Source organism: Hyla sarda, chromosome 1 (genome assembly GCF_029499605.1).
Source record: "Hyla sarda isolate aHylSar1 chromosome 1, aHylSar1.hap1, whole genome shotgun sequence".
NCBI classification, from domain to species: Eukaryota; Metazoa; Chordata; class Amphibia; order Anura; family Hylidae; genus Hyla; species Hyla sarda.
Genome location: NC_079189.1, coordinates 223,080,679 through 223,108,423, shown reverse-complemented (window position 1 = coordinate 223,108,423; position 27,745 = coordinate 223,080,679). Strand labels below are relative to the sequence as shown.

The following is a 27,745-nucleotide window of genomic DNA, read 5'->3' as shown; positions in this document are numbered from 1 at the left end:
AATTTTGCATTTTTTTTACTTTGAAACGCTCTACTTATAAGGAAAATGACATCTCAAATACATTATATATTGATTCACATATACAATATGTCTACTTTATGTTGGCATCATAAGTTGACATGTTTTTACTTTTAGAAGACATCAGAGGACTTCAAAGTATAGCAGCAATTTTCCAATTTTTCACAAAATTTTAAAAATCAGAAATTTTCCGGTACCAGTTAAGTTTTAAAGTAGATTTGAGGGGCCTTCTTATTAGAAATACCCCACAAATGACCCCATTATAAAAACTGAACCCCTGAAAGTATTTAAAATGACATTCAGTAAGTGTGTTAACCCTTTAGGTGTTTCACAGGAATAGCAGCAAAGTAAAGGAGAAAATTCAAAATCTTCATTTTTTACACTCGCAAGTTCTTGTAGACCCAGTTTTTACATTTTTACAAGGGGTAAAAGGAGAAAAATCTAACTAAAATTTGTAACCCAATTTCTCTCGAGTAGAAGGAAATATCTCATGTGTATGTGAAGTCTTCTGTGGGTGCACTAGAGGGCTCAGAAGGGAAGAAGCGACAATGGGATTTTGTAGAGTGAGTTTTTCTGAAATGGTTTTTGGGGGGCATGTCACATTTAGGAAGCCCCTATGGCGCCAGAACAGCAAGAAAAACCCCACATGGCATACCATTTTGGAAACTAGACCACTCAGGGAACGTAACAAGGGGTCCAGTGAGCCTTATCACCCCACAGGTGTTTGAAGACTTTTCGTTAAAGTTGGACGTGTAAATTAATTTATCTTTTTTCACTAAAATGCTGTTTCCCCCCCCCCCCCCCAAATTTTACATTTCTACAAGGGGTAGAAGGAGAAAATGCGCCCCAAAATTTGTAACCCCATTTCTTCTGAGTATGGAAATACCCCATGTGTGGACATCAAGTGCTCTGCTGGCGCACTACAATGCTCAGAAGAGAAGGAGCGCCATTGACATTATGGAGAGAGAATTTGGTTGGAATAGAAGTCGGGGGCCTTGTGTATTTACAAAGCCCCCCGTGGTGCCAGAACAGTGGACCCCCCCACATGTGACCCCATTTTGGAAACTACACCCCCCACAGAATTTAATAAGGGGTGCAGTGAGTATTTACACCTCACTGGCGTTTGACAGATCTTTGGAACAGTGGGCTGTGCAAATGAAAAATTACATTTTTCATTTTCACAGACCATTGTTCCAAAAATCTGTCAGACACCTGTGGGGGGTACATGCTCACTGCACCCCTTATTACATTCTGTGAGAGGTGTAGTTTCCAAAATGGGGTAACATGTGTTGGGTCCATTGTTCTGGCACTATGGGGGCATTGTAAACACACTTGGCCTTCGATTCCAGACAAATGTTCTCTTCAAAATCTTAAAAATGCTCTCTTCTGAGCATTGTAGTTCGCCCGCAGAGCACTTTACATCCACATATGGGGTATTTCCATACTCAGAAGAAATGGGGTTACAAATTTTGGGGGGCTTTTTCCTATTTTTCCTTGTGAAAATGAAAAATTTAGGGTAACACCAGCATTTTAGTAAAAATATATATATTTTTTTTTTCATTTTCCAATCCAAATGTAACGAAAATTCATCAAACACCTGTAGGGTGTTCAGGCTCACTATACCCCTTGTTACGTTCCATGAGGGGTGTAGTTTCCAAAATGGGGTCACATGTGGGTATTTAGGTTTTGCGTTTATGTTAGAGCCGCTGTAAAATCAGCCACCCCTGTGCAAATCACCAATTTAGGCCTCAAATGTACATAGTGCACTCTCACTCCTGAGCCTTGTTGTGCGCCCGAATAAGGGGTATTTCCGTACTCAGGAGAAATTGCGTTACAAATTTTGGGGGTCTTTTTCTCCTTTTACCTCTTGTGAAAATAAAAAGTATGGGGCAACACTAGCATGTTCGTGTATAAAGAATTTTTTTTTTTTACACTAACCGGCTGATGTAGACCCCAACTTTTCCTTTTCATAAGGGGTAAAAGGAGAAAAAGCCCCCCCCCAAATTTGAAGTGCAATTTCTCCCGAGTACGGAGATACCCCATATGTGGCCCTAAACTGTTTCCTTGAAATACCACAGGGCTCCGAAGTGAGAGAGCACCATGTGCATTTGAGGACTAAAATAGGGATTGCATAGGGGTGGACATAGGGGTATTCTACGCCAGTGACTCCCAAACAGGGTGCCTCCAGCTGTTGCTAAAATCCCAGCATGCCTGGACAGTCAGTGGCTGTCCAGAAATGCTGGGAGATGTTGTTTTGCAACACCTGGAGGCTCCGTTTTGGAAACACTGCCGTACGATGTTTTTTATTTTTATTGGGGGGGGGGGGCAGTGTAAGGGGTGTATTTGTAGTGTTTTACCCTTTATTATGTGTTAGTGTAGTGTTTTTAGGGTATATTTGCACTGGCGCAAGTTTACAGTGAGTTTCCCACTAGGAGTTTGCGCTGCGGCAGAAAATTTGCTGCAGCTCAAACTTGAAGCAGGAAACTTACTGTAAACCTGCCGTGTGAGTGTACCCTGTACATTCACATGGGGGGGGGGGGCAAATCTCCAGCTGTTGCAAAACTACTTTTGCAACAGCTGGAGGAACCCTGGTTGGAAAACCTTCACTTAGGTTCTGTTACCTAACTCAGTATTTTCTGCCCGGATTACTGCCGGTGGGCAGGACGGTGGAACCGAACTTTAATCCCCCCCCCCCAGATCTGCTATTGGTCTTCGCTTCTTGATGACCAATAGCAGGGATAGGAGGGGTGGCACCCCTTCCACCTAACTCCTATGCCTTCAGGGGGACCGGGGTTCTCAGGACCGCCCTGGGCATATGCACGGGATGCCTGCTGATAGATATCAGCAGTCATCCCGGTCCGGTCCCCGACCGGCTAGTGGCGGGGACCAGAATTCCCACTGGTGTATCCATACGCCCTCCGTCCTTAAGGACTCAGGATGCAGGGCGTATGCATATGCCCTTCATCCTGAAGAGGTTAACATACAACCCTTGGCAACATCCCTGAGTGGAAATGCCAAAGCTGGTCCCAATTAGCCATTTTCCCCTCACAGATGTCATGTGACTCATCAGTATGGCTATTTTTCGAGAAGGAAGCTTATTCTAAAGATGGTGCACTAGAAAACCTGGAAATAATTTGCTGAAGACAAGTAGACTAAGGACATGGATTACTGGAACTATGCCTTGTGGACTGATGATATCTTAATAAACTTAATTGGTTCAGATAGTGTCAATAGTTTGTGGCGGCAACCAGCTGAGGAATACAAAGACAAGTGTGTCTTACCTAAATTCAAGCATGTTGGTGAGAGTGTCATGGACTATGCATGAGTGCGACTGGCACTAGGGAGCTACAGTTCATTAATGGAACCATGAAAGCCAACATGTAGGAGGAGTGGAAGATTTCTCCAGTGGCAGCCTGTGACACTGTGAGCCAATTTGGTCATTTCCACTTAGGGATGTATTTACTTTTGTTGCCAAGAATTAAGAGGTTATCCAGTGGGAGGGACCTTTGCCCATTGCACTGTATATAATAAAAACAACCTATAAATACCTCCAGCGTACCTGCAGTGCCTCCGGTGTCCTGCTTCGGTCTCCGGCGGCGATCCTCTTCATTTAAAAAATCGTAACACCTTGACGTTGGGGCTCAGAAAGTCATACTGCCCCTCAGCCAATCACTGGTTGAGGCGGGCTGGGGACTGGAGTGGGACACTGGAGGCACTGTGGGAACGCTGGAGGTAAGTAAAGGTTTGTATTTTTATATACTGTGCAATGACCAAAGGTCCCTCCTGCTGGATAATCCCTTTGGGATGGCTGTGTGTTATTATGAGGGGAGAACAAAATTAAACACTGTTATACAGGCTGTGTACTCACTATTTTACATTGTAGCAGAGTGTCATTTCTTTAGTGTTATCACATAAAAAGATTAAAATAAAATATAATATAATAAAATATTTACAAAAATGTGAGGGGGTACTCACTTATGGGAGATACTGTACATCTGTATATATATTCCTCATCTACAGACATACTAAAAGCAACTACTTTTATTTTTGTCTGTAGAAGTAATACAAAAAAAATCTCAATGATACATCCTATTTACATAATAAAAGCATTACCTTTGTTGACACTGCTTGAATATTGATTGTTTTTGGCTGAGAGAAGAGTTGTCCATCACTAACTTTTAGTGAAAAGAAGCCTTTCCTACATATAAAAATATAAATAATCATAAATAATTCACATATTTATTAATATTGAATGTGCAATTCTATGGAAGGGACATCATCAATAAATGTTACCCTCAGCATGCAAGAATTATCTTAACAATTTGTACTCTTTTTATCAATAGGAACTATGATTGCTGTAAATGCACAAAAACAATCATCTGTTATTGATGAAAATTATCCTAGTTGAGCAGACTGTGAGTATGGTATAGTTTATTATTTTACAGCTCTAGCACTAGCTGTTTGTTTTTTTATTAAATCAGAATACCCATTTATCTGAATTATTTTATATTATTTTTTAAGCATGGGCATTCTACTATGTTGCAAAAAGAATGCATTTAGGGGAACCTACAATCCAAAATGTTTATCTCAAGAGCATAGACTGTATGACCAATTTGAAAGGAAGCTGATATTAATGTAAACATTACTCAAGGTATCTGAAGCTGCCCAGAGTTCTATTTACTAAACTTAATTATTTTTGTTATTTCCTTCTAATGTTTTTATACTGCACATCAGAAAGTTGATCATCATTTTCACCCAAAAAAGAATAATTAGGAGTATTTTTTACCTAATTTATGGTGTAATACCTGATTAAATATTCCTCACCTTGATTTTTCCTTGCTGTGCTTGAATCTCACCCTTTGCTCAATCAGTTCGTTCCAGCTGAAGTGTGTGTCCTTGTTGAGATGAACCTCCTTGTCATGTGTGATTTTCACAAGCCGACCATTGGCCGGAACAGTCACAACATGAAATGTAAGACTACCTTCTTCGGTATCTAAATCTTGAACATTCATAAAAGACAAGTCTAATGGTCTTACTGCACCGATGCCGACAGTGAACGAGCCATTTACCAGGAGAACTGGGGGATGTGTGTTTGCTGAAATGTAAAAAAAGGAAAAACAAACATTTCTTGTATAAAAACTGTGTTTAAGTTAGCAGGGTACCTATGAAGATCTCTACCAGCAATCTTGTAGCCCAAGAATTGCTCCGAGATTGACGTAATCAGAGAACGAATTTCCAGAAGTCTATAGACATTACATGGGACTTCCAGAAAAACATCCTCTGATTGCATCAGTCTCAGAGCAAGTCTTAAGGTCCATTCACACATACAGTATTCTGCGCAGATTTGATGCGCAGGATTTCAAGTCATTTAGCTTACATTGAAATCTGCAGCCAAAAATCCTGCGCATCAAATCTGCGCAGAATACTGTAGGTGTGAATAGACCCTTAAGCTACAAAATTTCACAGGATCTTTAAACAAAGCCTGCTGCTTGAGATCGTGACAGGTACAACTTAACCCCTTAAGGACCTAGGGTTTTCCACTTTCATTTTTTCACGCTTTCAATTTTGCACCTACAGATTCATTTGAGGGCTTATTTTTTTTTTTACACTTTTAGTCCCCTTAGGGGACTTTTAGGAAGGATCCTTTGATTCCTCATACAGATCAATGTGGTTCCATAGAACCACATTGATCTGTGTGCTCTGCGCTCGATTGATAAAGCCACCCCACTGGACCACCAGGGAGCAGTTAAAGGTACCTTTAGATGCCGCTGTCAGCTTTGACAGCGGCGATCTAAAGGGTTAATAGCCGGCTGCAGCGATCGCCACATGTCGGCTATGAACGCCGGCCCTCAGCTACAAGAAACAGCTGAGAGCAGGCTGGTATGACATGGGCTCGAGTTGGAAGCCATACCCCATTAAAAGGGAAGCAAATTTAAGAGCAAGATACAAAAAATTATATCTACTTAACTAATGCTATTAGATTACAATCTCATAGCATTAATTATTACAATCTATCCAATGCTTTATCAACTAGCTCATGTTTATTAGAACACCAGACAAATTATGCATTGAGGTAGATAAAGGCAAAATGATACAAAGAAATAAGTATCAGATGATTTAGCTTGCCATATCAATAATTTTCTCTGTTTAATTAAAACTGGCCATTTACACAAGAGAAATAATGACCGACAGCTGACAGGAATGTTCTTTCTATGAGAGTAAGATATTTGGCAACCAGAATTTCCTGATGCAGTTGATCTCTGGTAGCAATAGGGATAGAACAGTTCATATCCATCCTACATGCTTTCCTCAAGTCAGCAAGTCATCACAGACAGGAGACTTGAAATTGATGAGATCCACCTGCAAAACTCTTTGAACAAATTATAGAAACCGTAACTTTGATATGACAAAAGGTCTCTGTTATAGCAGCATTAGCTCCTATTCATCTAAATAGGAACTGTAGCTGCAATAATGTGGTGCCCCCTAATCGACTATTGATGGCTGATCCTGTAGATAGGCCATCAATAATATTTAAGTCAGAATCCAGTGACTACATTGTTCCCCAGCGACTACCTTTCAGTCTACTTCTGGCAACTATATTTCAATCCAGCTATAGCAACTATGTTTAAGGACAGCTTTGGTAACTATGTTCCAGCTATATACCCCCCCCCCCCCCATCTCAGGGGAGTGGCGCATGCCGCCCGCTCCCCTGCTTAATAGCTTCTAATCGCATCGGGTCTCAGAAGTGAGACCCAATGCGATCAATCCCTCAGCCTCTGTACTACAATCCCCATCATGGAAGAGAGTCTGTTCCATGATGGGGTAGTAGTACAAACACTAATGTAGCCTCCCCAGCCACCGGCAGACTCGCGCAGCTGGGGAACTACTATTCCCATCATGGATAGAAGTCTGTTCCATGATGGGAGTAGTAGTAGTCCCGGCTGTGGGAGTCTGTAGGCAGAGGTGTTAAAATGGCCATACAGGAGGGATGTCATAACGGGTCTTAACGGATGAATATTTATTCAGCCGTTAGCACCCGTTATTTCATCCGTTATTACACAGAAAACGGATGTTTAATAACGGATGAATGCTCATAGTGTGAAAGGAGCCTTACCAACAAAGAATCTGTAATAAAACAGTTGTTTAACTACATATTTAATATGTGCCTTGGGCATATCATTAATACATGAAGTTTAGTTATCTCCTAGGGCTTGTAATGTGACTGTAAGGAACACTAAATCTAGAGAAAAAATAATAAAAGTTAACAGGACATAAACTTGCCCCCAATGTTTGTCAGTCTGCAGGATGTTCTACATGTTTCTAAAAACAAACAGTACTGTACAATTTATGAACTAAACACAGGGGTTCATCTCCTGCTACAGAATACAAAACGTACCTCGGTGGGATCACAGGTAAGTTAACAACTTCAAATTACACAAGATTCCAGTGAAAACAGATCACTTTACCCCACCTAAAACATAACTTTTATTTAAAAAAATACTAGCACAAAAAACTCTTTAAAAATACCTATATTAACAGAGTATAAAGATTAATGTGTGCCACAGGGCTGAATAGTGTATACCTCAATAGTGCTTATAACTGTATGATTGGACTCTTATTGTCTTAGCAAATTGGTAGCTGCAGTCCACCAGCCGGCTTAAGGTACTCTGTTGACACTAGACTTTAAAAGATTAACACACCTAGCCCCTCTGACATGTTTCGCTCAGCCGAGAGTCTACAGAGTGATCTCATTTCACTAGGATCTTGTATAATTTGAAGTCATCTCCTGCTAAACTCTACAATTTTTGCCTTGAGATTGTCCAAAGGGAAAATTTCTTTGCTAAATTCCTCTTGAATACGTGCCCTCTCTGCTCGATGGTACTGATGTAGAAATTAGGTGAAATTGGTGCTTATTTCCGAGGCCGAATCAGAACACTGCTTCTCTCTGTGGCAAACAGTCTTTAAATGTAACAAGTGGTCCAGCCAAACTGAGGAAAACTGGCTGGATTCCACCAATGCTGTTGGAGTAACAGCCAAGAACTAACTATAGGACATGGCGGTCACATTTGGCCCTGGAGCATGAGGCGGCTAAAATTTCACATTTAGAGACACCAATACTTTCAGCTGCATATGACAGTTAGAAGTTCTGTCCCAGATTTTGCATTTGGGCCCAGAAGGTTCACGTTAAAGGGGTCGTTCAGTGTTCCGGAATTTTTCTTTCCCATGGCTTGGTGTGTTGTAAAATTAACAAGATATACTCACAGGTCCCACTGAGATGCTCCTGGTCCTCTTCTAGTCACAGCTTCTTGCTGGTTCCTGTAACAATGCAACCATGTAGGAATTGCATTGCTCAGCCCATCATTGGCTTCAGATGTGACAACACCACTGTCATTGATTGGCTGAGCAAGGCAGTTTCTTAATGACAGTGATGTCACAAGAATCAAGAAGTAGCTGAGAGGACCAAGGACTTATACAGATGAGTATAGCTTGTTTATTATGTTTACGCCATCCCCAGCCATGGAAAAAAGTTTTATCCCAGACAACCCGTTAAACTCCTTAACGATGCAGGACATAAATGTATGCCCTGGTGAGTTGGTACTTAACGCACCAGGACGTAGATTTACGTCCTGTACATGACCGCGAGCACCAGGGGGTGTGCTCGCGTCAAGCGTGGCAGGTCAGGAACCCGCCAGTAATGGCACACATCAGTGATCGCGCTGATGTGTGCCATTAACCCCTCAGATTACGGCATCTGCGGCAGTGCGGTCATCAAAATGGATGACTGGATCACCCGCAGAGCTGCCGCAGGGATCCAATCATCCAGTATGGCAGACGAAGGTCCCCTGACCTGCCACAGCCACCTTCCTCGGGTCTTCTGCTTTGTTCTGCGATCGAGCAGACCAGAGCAGAAGATAGCCGATAATACTGATCAGTGCTATGCGCAATGCTTAGCACTGTTCAGTATCTGCAGTCAAGTGATTGCAATAAATAGTTCCATATGGGGACATAAAAAGTGTTTTTAAAAAAAAGGGGAATAAAAAGGAAAAAATAAAAGTGAAAATAAAATGTGAAAAATCTCCACCCCCAATAAAAATGTAAATTGTCCCCTTTTCCTATTTTACCCCGAAAAAGTATAAAAAAAATAAAAAAAGTATAAACATATTTGGTATCGCCGCATGTGTAAAGGTCCGAACTATCAAAATATTATATTAATGATCCTGTACGGTGAACAGCGTAAACGTAAAAAAAAAAATATGGTATCAATAAAAAGTACAGATCACGGTGCAAAAATTTGCCCTCATACCGCTGCTTATATGGAAAAATTAGATAGTTATAGGTTATAAAACTAGAGGGATTTTAAATGTACTAATTTGGTTAAAAAGTTTGAGGCTTTTTTAAAGCGGTACAATAATAGAAAAGTATGTATGTAATCATGGGTATCATTTTAATGGTATTGACCAACAGAAGAAAACATGTCATTTTTACCGTAAATTGTACAGCATGATAACAAAATCTTCCAAAATTAGCAAAATTGTGGTTTTCTTATAAATTACCCCACACAAATAGTATTTTTTGGGTTTGTCCATACATGTTATGTCATTTAAGTGAGTGATGTCATTACAAAGGACAACTGGTCGCACAAAAAAACAAGCCCTTATACTTGACTGTGGATAAAAAATATAATTTTTTTTATAATTTTTAGAAAGTGAGGAGGAAAAAAACAAAAATGCAAAAATAAAATTTGCTGAGTCCTTAACCCCAAGGATTAACCCTAAGGACCAAGCCCATTTTCCCCTTAAAGCGGTACTCCACCCCTAGACATCTTATCCCCTACCCAAAGGATAGGGGATAAGATGTCTGATCGCGGGGGTCCCGCCGCTGGGGACCCCCGCAATATAGCATGCAGCACCCACTGTATCTGCTTCTGGAACCACTGCTTGACGTCACACGGGGGGGGAAGAGTCGTGACGTCACAATCTTCCGTCCTCGTGGTCGGAAGCCAGAACCTCCAGCGGTTCCGGAAGCAGATACGGTGGGTGCTGCATGCTATATTGCGGGGGTCCCCAGCGGCGGGACTCCCGCGATCAGACATCTTATCCCCTATCCTTTGGATTGGGGATAAGATGTCTAGGGGTGGAGTACCCCTTTAAAGACCCAGGCATTTTTTACACATCTGACCACTCTGGGATGCTTTTACTTTTCATTCTGATTCCGAGATTGTTTTTTCCTGACATATTCTACTTTATGTCAGTAGTAAATTTTCGTTGATACTTGCATCATTTCTTGGTGAAAAATTCATAATTTGATGAAAATTATTATTTTTTAACTTTTAATCTCTCTTATTATAAGGAAAATGGACATCCCACATAAATTATATATAGATTCACATATACAATATGTCTACTTTATGTTTGAATCATAAAGTTAACATGTTTTTACTTTTGGAAGACATCAGAGGGCTTCAAAGTTCAGCAGCAATTTTCCAATTTTTCTAACATGTTCAAAATCGGAATTTTTCTGGGACCAGTTCAGTTTTGAAGTGGATTTGAAGGGCCTTCATATTAGAAATACCCCATAAATGACCCCATTATAAAAACTGCACCTCTCAAAGTATTCAAAATGACACTCAGTAAGTGTGTTAAGCCTTTAGGTGTTTCACAGGAATAGCAGCAAAGTGAAGGAAAAAATACCCAATTTCTCTTGAGTATGGAAATACCTCATGTGTATGCCAAGTGCTCTGTGGGTGAACTACAAGGCTCAGAAGGGAAGGAGCAACAATGGGATTTTGGAGAGTGAGTTTTTCTGAAATGGTTTTTGGGGGGCTTGTCACATTTAGGAAGCTCCTATGGTGCCAGAACAGCAAAATAAAAACACATGGCATACTATTTTGGAAACTACACCCCTCAAGGGACGTAACAAGGCTTAACACCTCACAGGTGTTTAATGAGTTTTTGTTAAATTTGTATGTGTAAACGATTTTTTTATTTTTTATAAAATGCTGGTTTTCCCCCAAATTTTACATTTTTACAAGGGGTAATAGGAGAAAATGCCCCTCAAAATTTGTAACCCCATCTCTTCTGAGTATGGAAATATCACATGTGTGGACGTCAAGTGCACTGTGGGCGCACTACATTGCTCAGAAGAGAAGGAGTCCCATTTGGCTTTTAGAAAGCAAATTTTGCTGAAAAGGTTTTTGGGAGGCATGTCGCATTTAGGAAGCCCCTATGGTGCCAGAACAGACATAAAAAATAAAAAAAACATATGGCATACTAATTTGGAAACTACACCCCTCAAGGAACGTAACAAGGGGTACAGTGAGCCTTAACACCCCACAGGTGTTTGATAAATGTTCATTAAAGTGGGATGTGAAAAGGAAAAATTTGATTATTTACACTAAAATGCTGGGGTTACCACAAATTTTTTATTTTCACAAGTGGTAACAGGAGAAAAAGTCACTGTAAATTTGTTAATTTCTTTGGAATAGGGATATACCTCATATCTGGACAAAAACAGCTCTGCGGGTGCACACCAGGTCTCAGAAGAGCATGAGCGCAGTCAGGGGCCTTGAGCAGCATTTACTTAGCAGCCTATGGAGCCAGAACAGCGGTACCCCTCCCCTCAAGGAGTGTTACATGGGGTACACTAAGTTACTAAAGTAGGGTACAGTGGGACGTGATGTGTGTGGCTGTCCCTAACCTGTTGCCTCAAATGCGCACCCCGCTCAGGTGGAAAGAGCGCTGCGCATTTGAGGCAACATAAAAAAGTTCCCGATGATAGTGACTCAGTGACCCATGACCCATTTTTGGAAAAAATACCCCCAGTGGTCTTATCAGGTTTTTTTTTTTTAATGAAAGTTTTTTTGGGGCAATTTAGTGTTTTATGGGGTTAAAACTTGGAATGTAGTCTGGACTTGGTACATTGGGGTCAAATTATGGGAAATTAAAATGAATAGGGAAAATTTAGTACTGTTTGGAAGTGTTATACTCCCTGAAGCAGTTTTTAATGCAGAGGCCTGGATGATCGGGGCAAGTGTCACATTGAGTGGTGGTGTCCTTCCGTATCCCCCTCTAGTGACACACACTGCATTTTTTCTGGGATCGTCATTCCTTTCCAGTGTGGGGGACTTCACCTGGAAAGTGTGGGCCTGGAACGATCCTGGCACCTATAACTCCAGTTCTCCGGCCTGCTCTTTCCCGGTCACCAAAGATCAGGGCCCTTAGGGCTTCTTCTTGGAACTGGAGGTATGTCCCTGTGTTGCCAGCATACTGGTAAAGAAAAGAATTGTACACGGTAACCTGTACCAAGTAGACTGCAACTTTTTTGTATCATATTCGTGTTTTCCGTATGGCCATGTATGGCTTGAGGACTTGATCAGAAAGATCAACTCCCCCCATATACTGATTGTAGTCCAGAATACAATCAGGCTTGAGGACCGTTGTTGTGGTACCTCACACAGGGACAGGTGAACTGCTGTTACCATAAATTGTGGTCAGCATAAGGACATCCCTCTTATACCTGACCAGCAATAGGTTTTCAAGGGTAAGGGCACGGGACTCACCCTTGGGCATAGTTGTCTGCAGAAAATTTAGAGGGAGGCCTCTTTGGTTCTTCCGCACGGTCCCACAAGCGGACGTGGATCTGGTGGCAAGGGATGTGAACAGAGGGATGCTGGTATAAAAGTTGTCCATGTACACGTGGTAACCCTTATCCAGCAATGGGTGCACAAGGTCCCAAACGCGTTTCCCGCTAACACCCAGAGTGGGGGGACATTCTGGGGATTCAATACGGGAATCCCGTCCCTCATATACTCTAAACTTGTAAGTGTACCCGGAGGTACTCTCACAAAGTTTGTAGGGTTTCATGCCATACCGCGCCCGCTTCGAGGGAATATACTGGCGGAAGATGAGTCTCCCCTTAAAACTGATGAGAGACTCATCTACCAAGAGCTCCCTGAGCGGTATGTAGGCCTACAAAATTTTGGCCCCAAAGTGATCTATGACCGGCCTCACTTAACCCCTTAAGGACACATGACGTACTGGAACGTCATGTGTCCACTCCCGATCTATAACGCGGGGGGCCACGGCGTGGCCCCGCGTCATAGCGGGTCGGGCCCGGCCTCTAACAACGGCCGGGACCCGTGGCTAATAGCGCGCGGCATTGATCGCTGTGCCGCGCGCTATTAACCCTTTAGACGCGGCGTTCAAAGTTGAACGCCGCGTCTAAAGTGAAACCGAAAGCATCCCGGCTAGCTCAGTGGGCTGTTCGGGATAGCCGCGGTGAAATCGCGGCATCCCGAACAGCTGACAGGACAGCGGGAGGGCCCCTACCTGCCTCCTCGCTGTCCGATCGCCGAATGACTGCTCAGTGCCTGAGATCCAGGCATGAGCAGTCATCCGGCAGAATCGTTGATCACTGGTTTCTTATGAGAAACCAGTGATCAACATAGAAGATCAGTGTGTGCAGTGTTATAGGTCCCTATGGGACCTATAACACTGCAAAAAAAAAGTGAAAAAAAAAAGTGAATAAAGATCATTTAACTCCTCCCCTATTAAAAGTTTGAATCACCCCCCTTTTCCAATAAAAAAAAAAACACAGTGTAAATAAAAATAAAAATAAACATATGTGGTATCACCGCGTGCGGAAATGTCCGAATTATAAAAATATATCATTAATTAAACCGCTCGGTCAATGGCGTGCGCGCAAAAAAATTCCAAAGTCCAAAATAGTGCATTTTTGGTCACTTTTTATATCATTTAAAAATGAATAAAAAGTGATCAATAAGTCCTATCAATGCAAAAATGGTACCGTTAAAAACTTCAGATCACGGCGCAAAAAATGAGCCCTCATACCGCCCCATACACGGAAAAATAAAAAAGTTATAGGGGTCAGAAGATGACAATTTTAAACGTATTAATTTTCCTGCATGTAGTTATGATTTTTTCCAGAAGTCCGACAAAATCAAACCTATATAAGTAGGGTATCATTTTAATCGTATGGACCTACAGAATACATATCAGGTGTCATTTTTACCGAAAAATGTACTACGTAGAAACGGAAGCCCCCAAAAGTTACAAAACAGCGTTTTTTTTTTCAATTTTGTCGCACAATGATTTTTTTTCCCGCTTCACCATAGATTTTTGGGCAAAATGACTGACGTCATTACAAAGTAGAATTGGTGGCGCAAAAAATAAGCCATCATATGGATTTTTAGGTGTAAATTTGAAAGAGTTATGATTTTTTAAAGGCAAGGAGCAAAAAACGAAAATGCAAAAACGGAAAAACCTCCGGTCCTTAAGGGGTTAAAGCCGGTCATAGGCAGAATCACTTCGGGGGGAACGGGACATGCCGCATTATCAGTGTAATGTAGACGAATAGCCTCTAACTGCTTCAGTGTCATGGCCATACTGTAAAGTGGGGTCTGGTAGAGGACGTCCCCACTCTAGTACTGCCTGACACTTGGTTTTTTGACCAGGCCCATTTGCAGCACGAGGCCCCAAAATGTTCTCATTTTGGCTGCACTGAAGGCGTACCATTCATTGTAACTAGCCAAAAAAACCAATCAGGGTTGTGGGCGATGAAATGTTGGGTGTACAGATTGAAAAAGTAGCCACTGAAATAGTAAGTAAAATAGTCTACAGGGTGGGCCATTTATATGGATACACCTTAATAAAATGGGAATGGTTGGTGATATCAACTTCCTGTTTGTGGCACATTAGTATATGTGAGGGGGGAAATTTTTCAAGATTGGTGGTGACCATGGCGCCCATTTTGAAGTTGACCATTTTGAATCCAACTTTTGTTTTCTCAATAAGAAGAGGGTCATGTGTCACATGAAACTTATTGGGAATTTCACAAGAAAAACAATGATGTGCTTGGTTTTAACGTAAATTTATTCTTTCATGAGTTATTTACAAGTTTCTTACCACTTATAAAATGTGTTCCATAAAAAAACACGGCAGCGAAGTAAAAAAAAAAAAAAAGGGGGGGGGGGCAAAGGCAGCACCCTGAACCCCTAATAGGGCCCAGGCCCGGGCCGCGCTGTAAAATCTGCGGCGGACCCTTAAGGACCTATATAGAGGTCAGGGGGGGCGGGAGGAGGGTAAAAAAAAAATGTTACTTTTTTTTTCCCAACCTCCTACCTGTCCCTCCAGACAAACTCAGCCTGAACTAATGGACACGTCTTCAGCCCTGAGGGGCACAGATCTCAGCAGAGGGGGGGTCCCTGGCTCTCTCAGCTCTGCCAGCTGACTGAATGCAGTGGGCGAGCAGAGCTGAGAGAAGGGGACATTAACCCCTTCTCTGCTGGCTGCTATTGGTTGGCCGACCAATAGCAGCGCTCCTGGGGGGGTTACGGGATTGCCACCTCCCCCCCAGCTACAGGAGGTGATTGGCGGTGTATGACCCATGTGATCCGAGTCATCGGGTCACATGGGTCTTAATCCTTCTAGTACTTATCAGCTGCTGAAGTTGAGTTGTTCTTTTCTGTCTGACAACAGTGCTCTCTGCTGACACCTCTGTCTGTATCAGGAACTGACCAGAATAGGAGCAATTCCCATAGCAAACCTCTCCTGCTCTGGACAGTTCCTGAGACAGACAGAGGTGTCAGCTGAGAGCACTGTTGTCAGAAAGAAAACAACAACTCAGCTTCAGCAGCTGATACAGTCATGGCCATAAATGTTGGCACCTCTGAATTTTTTCAAGAAAATGAAGTATTTCTCACAGAAAAGGACTGCAGTAACACATGTTTTACTATACACATGTTTATTCCATTTGTGTGTATTGGAACTAAACCAAAAAAAGGAGGAAAAAAGCTAATTGGACAATTGTCACACCAAACTCCAAAAATGGGCAGGACAACATTTTTGGCACCTTTAACTTAATATTTGGTTGCGCACCCTTTGGAAAAAATAACTGAAATCAGTCGCTTCCTATAATCATCAATAAGCTTCTTATACCTCTCAGTCGGAATGTTGGACCACTCTTCCTTTGCAAACTGCTCCAGGTCTCTCTTATTGGAAGGGCGTCTTTTCCCAACAGCAATTTTAAGATCTCTCCACAGGTGTTCAATGGGATTAAGATCTAGACTTATTGCTGGCCACTTCAGATCTCTCCAGCGCTTTGTTGCCATCCATTTCTGGGTGCTTTTTGACATATGTTTGGAGGGTCATTGTCCTGCTGGAAGACCCAAGATTTTGGAAGCCCAAGTTTTCTGACACTGGGCTGTACAGTGTGACCCAAAATCCATTGGTAATCCTCATGATGTCTTGTACACATTCAAAGCACCCAGTGCCAAAGGCTGCAAAACAACCCCAAAAATCACTGAACCTCCACCATATTTCACTGTAGGTATTGTGTTCTTTTCTTTGTAGGCCTTGGTCTCATCAGTCCACAAGACGTTTTCCCAAAAGGATTTTGGCTAACTCAAGTTCAATTTGGCAAAAATGTAGTCTTGCTTTTTTATGTCTCTGTGTCAGCAGTGGGGTCCTCCTGGGTCTCCCGCCATAGCGTTTAATTTAATTTAAATGCCGACAGATAGTTCGCGCTGACACTGATGCTCCCTGAGCCTGCAGGACAGCATGAACATCTTTGGAACTTGTTTGGGGTTGCTTATCCACCATCCGAACTATCCTGCGCTGACAACTTTCATCAATTTTTCTCTTCTGTCCATGCCCAGGGAGATTAGCTACAGTGCCATGGGTTGCAAACTTCTTGATAATGTTGCGCACTGTGGATAAAGGCAAATCTAGATCTCTGGAGATGGACTTGTAACCTTGAGATTGTTTATATTTTTCCACAATTTTGGTTCTCAAGTACTCACACAGTTCTCTTCTCTGTTGTCCATGCTTGGTGTGTGTGGCACACACAAACAATGCAAAGACTAAGTGAACGTCTCTCCTTTTTTATCTGCTTTAAGGTATGATTTTTATATTTTTATATTACCAACACCTGTTACTTGCCCCAGGTGAGTTTTAAGGAGCAACAATCTTATTAATCCACAATTTTGAAAGGGTGCCATTAATTTTGTCCAGACCATTTTTGCAGCTTGGTGTGACATTATGTCCAATCAGCTTTAGTTCCAATACACACAAAGGGAATAAACATGTGTACAGCAAAACATGTGTTACTGCAATACTTTTCTGTGAGAAATACTTAATTTACTTGAAACATTTAAGGGGTGCCAACATTTACGACCATGACTAAGTACTGGAAAGATTAAGATTTTTTAATAGAAGTCATTTACAAATCGGTTTAACTTTCTGGAGCCAGTTGGTATGAAATTTTTTTTTTTTTTTACTGTAATACCCCTTCAAGTCTCTGGAAACAGACAATGCTACAAAGGATTAAAAAATAACTGCCTTCTTTCAGTAAAATCCCCATTTTATTCCATGGGCTAGGACTTGAATGAACAAGTATCGGCACAATTTGCGTGCGGCTGGGTGGCAATACCATAAACAAAAAACAGACATGAAAGAAAAAAATGGACAAAGAAAGCAACTATGTTTTCTTTTAATCTTAATTCTTTAACAATATCCTACTGCCCAATAAATTAAACAATTACATACCCAACTGATGGTTAACTAAATAATTAACCAGAAAGTACATTATAATATTCCTGATCATTAATTACAATCAGATCGCTAGGAAAATGATTATGTAGATGGCAAGCGTAGAAAAAGTTTTGGTAAACACTCTGATTACTCGAGTTTATGACCTTTTTATTGTGGATACCTTAAAAATTTGCCTACAAGATTATAAGTGAGTGCGTATGCATCTTTATTCTACAAATGTGAATAGTATTGGAGTTTTGTAAATTAAATCACTGGCTCACTACAACTGTCGTGAAGAACAGGAAATATTAATATTTGTAATATTATACTGGATACTTTATTCATCCACTGTGTAGCACAAAAACAACATAACATATCCTTTATAACCAGGTGGCTATTATAAATAATGATATGACAAGTCATCATTTTACTCAATACCACAAGAATAAAACAAATTATTCATTACTAACCTTCACATCTCCTTGTCTTACTGTTTCCTATGAAGCCATTTCCACAATGGGGCACACAGTGATGGTTCTTTAAAAATGTCTTATTGTCACATATTTTGCAATGTTGGGAACTATCACATTCCAGACATCCAGAAGGACAGGCTATGAAGGTAATATTGTTTATCAGGCATATACCACAAAATTAAAAGCCAAAATTCATAACACAAAAGTACCAGGATAAAATAAAAAATATTTATAACAAAAAGTAAACACGTGATATAGTCGTGAACAGGACATTTATTAAAAATGGCAAGAAAGTATTGAGTCTACTGGCTGAGGTCTACTTACAGCGGCAAGTTCGGTCAGCATAGGACACAGTGTGTTGCTGACTGCACTCTTTAACACACTGTTCATCCAACAGGTAAAATGGGGCTTTGCACTGAGTGCAGCGATTAAGATCAACACAGAACTGACAGTGGATTCCGCACTCTGAAATATACAAAGATAGTACTATTCATTGGCCATTTTACAAGTGAAAAAATAGCATGAATATGACCATTATAAGCATTTTATAAAGCTTTTAACCACAATAGTACTATGGACACAGCATTTTAGGAACATTTGTCCACCTGGACCACCCCAAATGCTAACAGGAAAATACATAACACATTAGCAGCTAAGAAAATGTGAACCCAGCAGCACTACTAAGTACACAGCAGTATTCAGGCCTGCCCTTAATGGGACTTAGTTAAATGCTAAGGAAAATGAAGCCTGATCTAGATTAGAACTTTGCAATTTTAGACACTTGTTAAATCAATGTAGAGTACATTGCTGATACAATTTCAAGGACTGTTTTAGCATGGATCTCACTATCACATAACAAGATGACAGCATATGATTATTATTAGAGCACACAGGGGGATATATTCACATCCAAAGCGAAAAACATCTCGGGGAAGAGACAAGAGGTGCAGGACTAAAGCAGATTAAAAAAATGATAAATATACAAAGAAGCAATAGTCATATGAGAAGGATGTAAAATGAAAATAATAGAGAAGGAGAGGAGAAATAAGAATTTAGATAACAGTCAGAGGCATTAATATTTATATAGGAGATAGTGATGACCTGATTATTTCATGGCCAGGCAGGAAGCAGGGAAGGAAGAAGTATACTGTAAAAGGTCATCAGTGAGGAGTTAATAAATAATGGATTGTCAGTCAGCCAGTATTATATCTGCAGGATGTAAAAATGTCCATGAACCTAGTATTTCATGTTTATTTCTAAAAAGGGAACACCATAGCTTCTCTGTGCAGTAAACAAACGTATGCAGATTCAATTTCAAGTGTGTTAGCTGTACAGAAGACATTGCTCTAGTTGACAAATATATAGAGAGCAATGAAGTAGAATGCCATGAAATGATGTGGATGCATACTGCTGGAACTGGAAATGAATCTAACATTCAAACTCATTTAAGCTACACCAATTATTCTCACCTATACCTTTACTATATGGTTGCACAATGTATGTCCATGTAGTCTTAGTTAGATGACTACTTCGTTATCTCAGTAGATTATAATTAGAGATGAGCGAGTCAAATCCGGTGAACCCAGATTTAACCCGAACTTTTGGATTTTTCCAGCTCTGCAAACACTCAAGCTTTTACAGATTTAGCTCACGCGAGCCGGTAAATAGCGTAAAAAAACAGAAAGCATGTTTTTTTGACAGGCAGAACAAGCAGGGCAGACAGGGGGGCAGTGAGATGACATAGAGAAAGCAGCAGAGCACATGAGAACACTGGTCTATCATGTGATTTGCTGCTTACTGTGTCAATCAAACACAAAGCCAATAGGCCAGAGCCAGGGACACAGATAAAAGGGCACTGACATCACTCATAGTGTTCACAGCCCTCAGAAGTTCTGCAGAGAGGAGACAGAGATAGGGAAAGAGCCAGGCATCGGGACAGTTAGTGGTTAAAAAGATAGAGATACAGACAGGGCCGGACTGGGGATGAAAACCAGCCCTGGAAATTACTGCATACCAGCCCCACAGCATTGTGTCATTGTTCCAGCAAACGGCCACCGAGCATAGGCGTATCACTTTACGTGGCTATATATCACAGAAGGAATACACCAGTGCCAAATGTTTCAATAAAATGGTGTCAGCATCCAAGACCCGATTAAAGTCCACCACAAATTCAAAAAGTAAAATGGCACAACACTCCCTTATAAGGAAAAATTGCAGCAATGTTTTAAAAAGGTTATATGTGAAAATCCGGTATATTGAGAGCAATATTACCAATAAACTAAACCAAATTGACCCACTAAATCGCCACTGTCTTGCCTCTTGAAAACACCATGGAGATGATGAAATATGTAGAGGCGGCAATATAGTGTTTTTAAAGTTGTGTTTGAGTGGGAATTGTAGGTTGCTGCAGAACCTCATATTGTGGAGGTCTTTTGATCCCACTTGTACTGAAATTATCCCTCTCAGCACATACATTTTAAATTATGTGTTTTTTTCTGGGATTACTTTTTATTTATTGAATACAGTAAAATTTATATTTTATACGGCCCTAGGGTTTGGATAATATTACCAATAATGCCAGTATATAAGGAGGAAAATTATCACCATACATATTACCATCATACTGTTACTGACCAAATCCTGTATACTGAGACCAATAATACCAGTATACAAGGAGGAATATTATGCCCATACATATTACCATAATACTGTTACTGACCAATTCCTCTATACAGAGACCAATATTACCAATAATACCAGCATACAAGGAGGAATATTATGCCCATACATATTACCGTCATACTGTTACTGACCAAATCCTGTGAACTGAGATCGAAATTATCAATATCAGTATACAAGGAACAAGTAATATCGCCACATCATGACCAGTATCACTGCAGAATGACTAATATCCCCACACTGCTACTGAAAAAAAAGCCACTAGGCAAAGACCAAGGTTAACTCCATACAGTGATCATATACAGATAGATACCAACACTACAAAGGTGCCCCCCTTCCCTCTCCTCTTCTTAGCTAAGTAAATGTTCAGCCTTAATATATTAGGTAGGTAGGCAGGCTTCTTCCCACTTCTACCTCCATTCCACATTAGGCTGTATTCACATCACGATTGTTACATACGGGACCGGATCCGATAGGGAGATGTGAAAACCAGGCACTCCCGTATCTCAGCACCCATCTCAGCCCCCATCTCATTCATTTGAATGAGCCGATCGGAGTCAAATAGTGACTCCGGTCGGCTTATTTTTGCCCCATATCCGGTTTTGTGACCAGACTTAAAACCGTGGTATACTACTGTTTTAAGTCCGGTCACAAAACTGAGCCGACTGGAGTCACTATCTGACTCCGGTCGGCTCATTCAAATGAGATGGGGGCCGGGTCCGGCTGAGATACGGAAGCGCCTGGTTTTCACATCTCCCAGCCAGATCCGGTATGTAACAATTGTGGTGTGAATGCAGCCTTAGCTAGCTATATATCTCCCTCCACCCAGGGCGGAACTGGGGCTAAAAACCAGCCCTGAAAAAATTATCATACCAGCCCCACAGCATTGTGTCATTGTGGCAGCTGCCGGCTGCAGGGAAGGGACAGGAAAGCTTGACATTTGATTTGCCAGGCCTCCATAAGAGAACTATGTTGTGGCTGCGCTCTGAAGTTAACATACAAGACAGAAATGTGGTATTAACGCTATGTAAAATCCACTTGGGGAAGACCGTATTAAAAAAAAAAACCTCTCTTCCTTGCTCTTGCGCTACCCGCCAGAATCACGAAACTCAGTTCCCAGTGTCCAGCGCTTCTGGGTTAGGTGACGTTACACAGCTGCTCATTCAATTACGGGCCGAAGCAATGTCCAGCCTCAGCTGCTGATTGGATGGCTAGCCGAGATGACGTCACGTCACCTAACCCGGAAGTGCCAGATACCAGGAACAGAATTGCAGTAGTAGTGCAGAAGCGAGGAATTTAACTATATAGGGACTAGGTCTCCAAACTGTGGACTGCTAGTTGTTCCAAAAATGGTCTGGCCATGCTGGGAGGCTTAGTTAAGCAACAGCTGGAGGTCCACAGTTTGGAGACCATTGGCATAGGGAGAGATGCGTCACCCGCCCTGCTGGGACCAGCCCCAGGAACTAATTAGCAGGGTTTCAGCAGGATTTTCAAACTAAGATTACTCTGAATGACCGAGTGTCTCAGTGTTTTTCCTAGTGTCCTGGGATCATGATGCCTGCGCCAGTTTTATGCTGCCCACTGTTTAGGCAGAATAAAACTGATAAAACATTCCCCTTAACTGTAGTTAAATATACATTTTTTTTAATTATTTTTAATTAACTAACAACTTAAATTGCAATAAAAGAAAACCAAAGTGCCCCTCTCTTACAAGGTAGTAACAGCAGGTATCCTCTCCTTAGAGGCCGCCCCCCACATCACAGTTCCCCCTTCTCCAGCCCCCCACATCACAGGTCTCCCCCTCTCCAGCCCCCCCCCCCCGCATCACAGGTCTCCCCCTCTCCAGCCCCCCCCCCGCATCACAGGTCTCCCCCTCTCCAGCCCCCCCCCCGCATCACAGGTCTCCCCCTCTCCAGCCCCCCCCCCCCGCATCACAGGTCTCCCCCTCTCCAGCCCCCCCCCCCCGCATCACAGGTCTCCCCCTCTCCAGCCCCCCCCCCGCATCACAGGTCTCCCCCTCTCCAGCCCCCCCCCCGCATCACAGGTCTCCCCCTCTCCAGCCCCCCCCCCCGCATCACAGGTCTCCCCCTCTCCAGCCCACCCCCCCCATCACAGGTCTCCCCCTCTCCAGCCCACCCCCCCATCACAGGTCTCCCCCTCTCCAGCTCCCCCCCCCGGCATCACAGGTCTCCCCCTCTCCAGCCCCCCCCCCCCCCGCATCACAGGTCTCCCCCTCTCCAGCCCCCCCCCCCCCGCATCACAGGTCTCCCCCTTTCCAGCCCCCCCCCCCGCATCACAGGTCTCCCCCTCTCCAGCCCCCCCCCCGCATCACAGGTCTCCCCCTTTCCAGCCCCCCCCCCCGCATCACAGGTCTCCCCCTCTCCAGCCCCCCCCCGCATCACAGGTCTCCCCTTCTCCAGCCCCCCCCCCCGCATCACAGGTCTCCCCCTCTCCAGCCCCTCCCCCCCCGCATCACAGGTCTCCCCCTTTCCAGCCCCCCCCCCCGCATCACAGGTCTCCCCCTCTCCAGCCCCCCCCCCCGCATCACAGGTCTCCCCTTCTCCAGCCCCCCCCCCCCCCCGCATCACAGGTCTCCCCCTCTCCAGCCCCTCCCCCCCCGCATCACAGGTCTCCCCCTCTCCAGCCCCCCCCGCATCACAGGTCCCCCCTCTCCAGCCCCTTCCCCCCCGCATCACAGGTCTCCCCCTCTCCAGCCCCCCCCGCATCACAGGTCCCCCCTCTCCAGCCCCCCCCCACACATCACAGGTCCCCCCTCTCCAGCCCCCACATCACAGGTCCCCCCTCTCCAGCCCCCACATCACAGGTCCCCCCTCTCCAGCCCCCCACATCACAGGTCCCCCCTCTCCAGCCCCCCACATCACAGGTCCCCCCTCTCCAGCCCCCCACATCACAGGACCCCCCTCTCCAGCCCCCCACATCACAGGTCCCCCCCTCTCCAGCCCCCCACATCACAGGTCCCCCCCTCTCCAGCCCCCCACATCACAGGTCTCCCCTCTTCAGCCCCCTACATCACAGGTCCCCCCCCCTCTGCAGCCCCCTACATCACAGGTCCCCCCCCTCTGCAGCCCCCTACATCACAGGTCCCCCCCCTCTGCAGCCCCCTACATCACAGGTCCCCCCCTCTGCAGCCCCCTACATCACAGGTCCCCCCCTCTGCAGCCCCCTACATCACAGGTCTCCCCCTCTGCAGCCCCCCACATCACAGGTCTCCCCCTCTGCAGCCCCCCACATCACAGGTCTCCCCCTCTCCAGCCCCCCACATCACAGGTCTCCCCCTCTCCAGCCCCCCACATCACAGGTCTCCCCCTCTCCAGCCCCCCACATCACAGGTCTCCCCCTCTCCAGCCCCCCACATCACAGGTCTCCCCCTCTCCAGCCCCTCATATTACAGGTCTCCCCTCTCCAGCCCCCCCCCCCCCCACAATCACACACTTCATAACAGGACTCCCACCCTTTCCCTTACATAGTAATAACATTCGGTTCCCTTTTCCTCTCACCCAATATAGTAGATCTTCCCCGAGCAGCTGCAGTCACTGTGTGCTGACAGGAGGAGGGGCCAGGAGCAGTGAGGAGGCAGAGAGGAGAGGTGAGTGTACTGTCTGTACAGCTCCCATTACAGACTCTGTAGCCACCAGTCCTCCGGACCTCCGCTCACTGTATCAGCTGTCAGGACCTGTGTGTAATGCTGCAGCTGCCGAGCACACAGGTCCTGACAGACTGATAGTGATTTGTCGGGGCTCAGGCAGCCTGTCCTCCAGACACTGCCGGCCCAGAGGGCGCGCGGCATAGCGGGAATTATCCCGGTATCCCGCTAGGCCAGTCCGGCCCTGGATACAGATTAGAAATAGAGAGAAAGATAGATAGATACAGTTCAAAAAGAGATACCTTGTGAGTATGAGTGAATAGGAGTCAATCCCCATACAAGAAACCTATAGGGGCCCCCAAACAGCAGATAAGGGGGACATCCATCTCACAGCCTCTGAAGGATTCATCTTTTGCTATTTCAAGGCTCAAACCTGCAAATACCAGAATTGAATGGTGTTCCTCAACCAGCTACAGTAGCCAGTGTCGTGATCTGTATCTAGCCTGTAGTTCTGGTGCATTTCATATATTCAGCAAACACCGTCAGTACGCATTGTGCAGTAATTTCTGCTAGTCAAAATGCGTGTTGAAGTTATACGTTTCTAGCCTGTAGTGTTAATACAGGTCTGTTGCATTTCATATACTTTCGCAAACACAGTCAGTGTTCCTCTGACATGTATCTAGCCTTTTAACAGTTTTGTTGAATTTCATATTTTTCTGCAAACACACCTTAAATCTTTCTTGTTGTGTACACGCAAATACGCATTATACTAAAAAGCCTGTGCATTCCAAACACATTAGGCTTCTAAATCGACTGTATTTTTAAAATATTGGTTTTAAAACTTGCCTTATACATGCCTTGTTGTAAGATAAACACAGTTCAAAGCATTGAAACTTAAAGTTGACAAGTAGGTTGGTGAAAAATCCCCCATAAAAGATAAAACAATCCCTAAAAACATATGTCTGGTAAAGGAATTGTCCACCCGTTTCCTCCTCTCGGTCTTTGCTTCCACCCTCTACGGCTAAGCAGAAGGATAGCACTAGCCACATGGAAGAGTTGGGACACAGTTAGCCTTTGGAGCGTGTTGCTGAGGTGGGGGAAGGGGCTGCAGTGGCCGAGCATAGCACTAGTGGGACAGGTGGTAGTCGTGGTGAGGATTCTGGAAGGCCTCATGGTGGATGTGGTGCGGGGGAACAAGGAGGCAACAATGACACATCAGAAGTGTTAACTAATAGGAGTGGTGGGGATGATGAAGAGGAGCTTAAAGAGGAGGAGGTCAGCAGGCCTTCTGGCCTGAGCAACTCAGGAGAAAGAGACTGTGACACTGGTGCTGGATCTGAAGGTTTGAGAAAAAAACATTTTAGAACAGGGGCAAAGTCGGGGTTGATGTACCTAACTATTTACGGTATCCTGCCATGTAGAAATTCTTTACTATGTTACCAGATACAGGAAAGCAGGCATAGTGCCGTCTCTGTGGAGAGAGAGTGAGGCACAGTCAAGGTCCAAATTTAGGAATTTGTCCTCTACGTCAGCACCTTGTACTGTATGCTATAAACATCAGTCTTCCATCTCATGCTATACGCTATTAACATCAGTCAGCCACAACCTGCTGTACACTGGATACTACTAGTAACACCAATCCACCAACACCCTACCTACAGCCAGGACTACACATGCACAACCCATCATCCACAATAAAAGAAAATTTTTGGGAGGCTTGGAAAAATTCATGCCGTCTTTTTCACTTGCTAGACTAAGAACTTGTTGCTACTCCCAAAAAAGGGATATGTTTTGAAGCATTTTGAAAAATCCATGCCGTCTGCTTCACTTGCAAGACTAAGAACCTCTTGAACCTCTTGCTACTCCCAAAAAAAGGATAATTTTTGTGAGGCTTGGAAAAATCCATGCTGTCTTCTCCCAACTGTTTATCAGTCAGCCCTCTTCCATAGGCAGCACATTTTTGGGGTTTGACTCATCTGTGTCGTTCCCTCCTCCTCCTCGATCCCGTCAGGTATCCAATGGGGAATCCATGTCCTCCAGACAACAGTATTCTCCCAGTCACCCTGTTGTAGTGCGCCTTAATTCCTACCTGACCAAGCTGTTGGTGGCACAGGCCCTCTCATACCATCTTGTGGACTCCACGGCCTTCAGGCAACTAATTGGGTGTGCACAGCCAAGGTGGCATGTACCTAGCTGCCATTATTTTGCTGAGACAGCCATACTCTGCATGCCACGGTTGATACGTTGAGTTGTACTTACAGCTAGGGGCAATACCTGTCCGAAAAAAAAGTATTGCATCATTGTTGTGGTCTCAGTGTGATTCCCCAGCCAGGCCTGGGCCGCCTGGCTGGGGCAAAATTCAACAAATTTATAGCGGTTGCTTTTGCAAACACCTTGCGGCCATCCAGGGCTGCTGGCCAAAATGAAATTGACTCATTGGCAAACCTGCTACTTCCAGTCAGGCCTGGGCTGCCGGGCTGTAGCAAAATTCAACAAAATCATAGCGGTTGCTTTTGCAACCACCCTGCGACCAACCAGGGCTGCTGGCCCAATTCATATTTGTTGCGATTGCTTTTGCAACCACCCTGCGGCCAGCCAGGGTTGCTGGCCAAATTCAAATTTGTTGCGTTTGCTTTTGCAACCATTCTGCGGCCAGCCAGAGCTGCCTGCCAAATTCAAATTTGTTGCGTCACCTAGTCACCATTATTTTGCTGAGACAACCGGGCGGCCTGGCTGGGGCAAAATAAAAATTTATTTTGAAGGTTTCTCACCTGCTGCTACAACTTCCTACAGTAAGCCATTATGACATGTTCTACTGGTAGTTTCAGCCAGGTCTAAGCATACACAACCCATGCATGTCAGCATCACCAGTCCAGGAACTATATAATTTAATTTTATTTTTAAAATTTAATTCCTTTTGAAGAAGACACTGACCACGATGTTGGAAAAAGGAGGGATGGAAGAGACCACATCTTGATGGCAACAGTATGTAGTTGGATGAGGAGGCAGTGGGACCTGAGAGGAGCATTTGGAGATGGACTCTATGGAAGATGAATCAGCCTTCAGGCAACTAATGGGGTGTGCCGAGCCAAGGTGGCGCATACCTAGTTGCCATTATTTTTTTCTGAGAGAGCTGTACTCTGCATGCCACGGTTGATACGTGGAGTTGTACTTACAGCCAAGAGCAATACATGCCCGAAAAAAAAGTTTGCATCATTGTTGTAGTCTCAGAGTTATTCCCCAGCCAGGCTTGGGCTGCCTGGCTGGGGCAAAATTAAAGAAATTTATAGCGGTTGCTTTTGCAACCAAACTGCGGCCGGGTAGGGCTGCTGGGCAAATTCAAATTTGTTGCTTTTGCAACCACCCTGCGGCCAGCCAGGGCTGCTGGCCAAATTCAAATTTTTTGCGTTTGCTTTTGCATC

The 27,745-nt window shown here is 43.8% G+C and overlaps 1 protein-coding gene across 2 annotated transcripts in view; it reads right to left on the bottom strand.

Annotated features, from left to right (window-relative positions):
* The window catches only part of FRAS1 (Fraser extracellular matrix complex subunit 1), a 596,246-nt gene that overhangs the window by 165,946 nt on the left and 402,555 nt on the right, over positions 1 to 27,745 (bottom strand). For both annotated transcript variants that reach the window (XM_056568808.1, XM_056568807.1), the window contains exons 25-28: positions 18,365 to 18,505; positions 18,038 to 18,178; positions 4,843 to 5,113; positions 4,132 to 4,216 (exon numbers count right to left, since the gene is read on the bottom strand). In XM_056568808.1, coding sequence (XP_056424783.1) covers positions 4,132 to 4,216; positions 4,843 to 5,113; positions 18,038 to 18,178; positions 18,365 to 18,505 — 638 coding nt within the window. The remainder of the gene's footprint in view (positions 1 to 4,131; positions 4,217 to 4,842; positions 5,114 to 18,037; positions 18,179 to 18,364; positions 18,506 to 27,745) is intronic.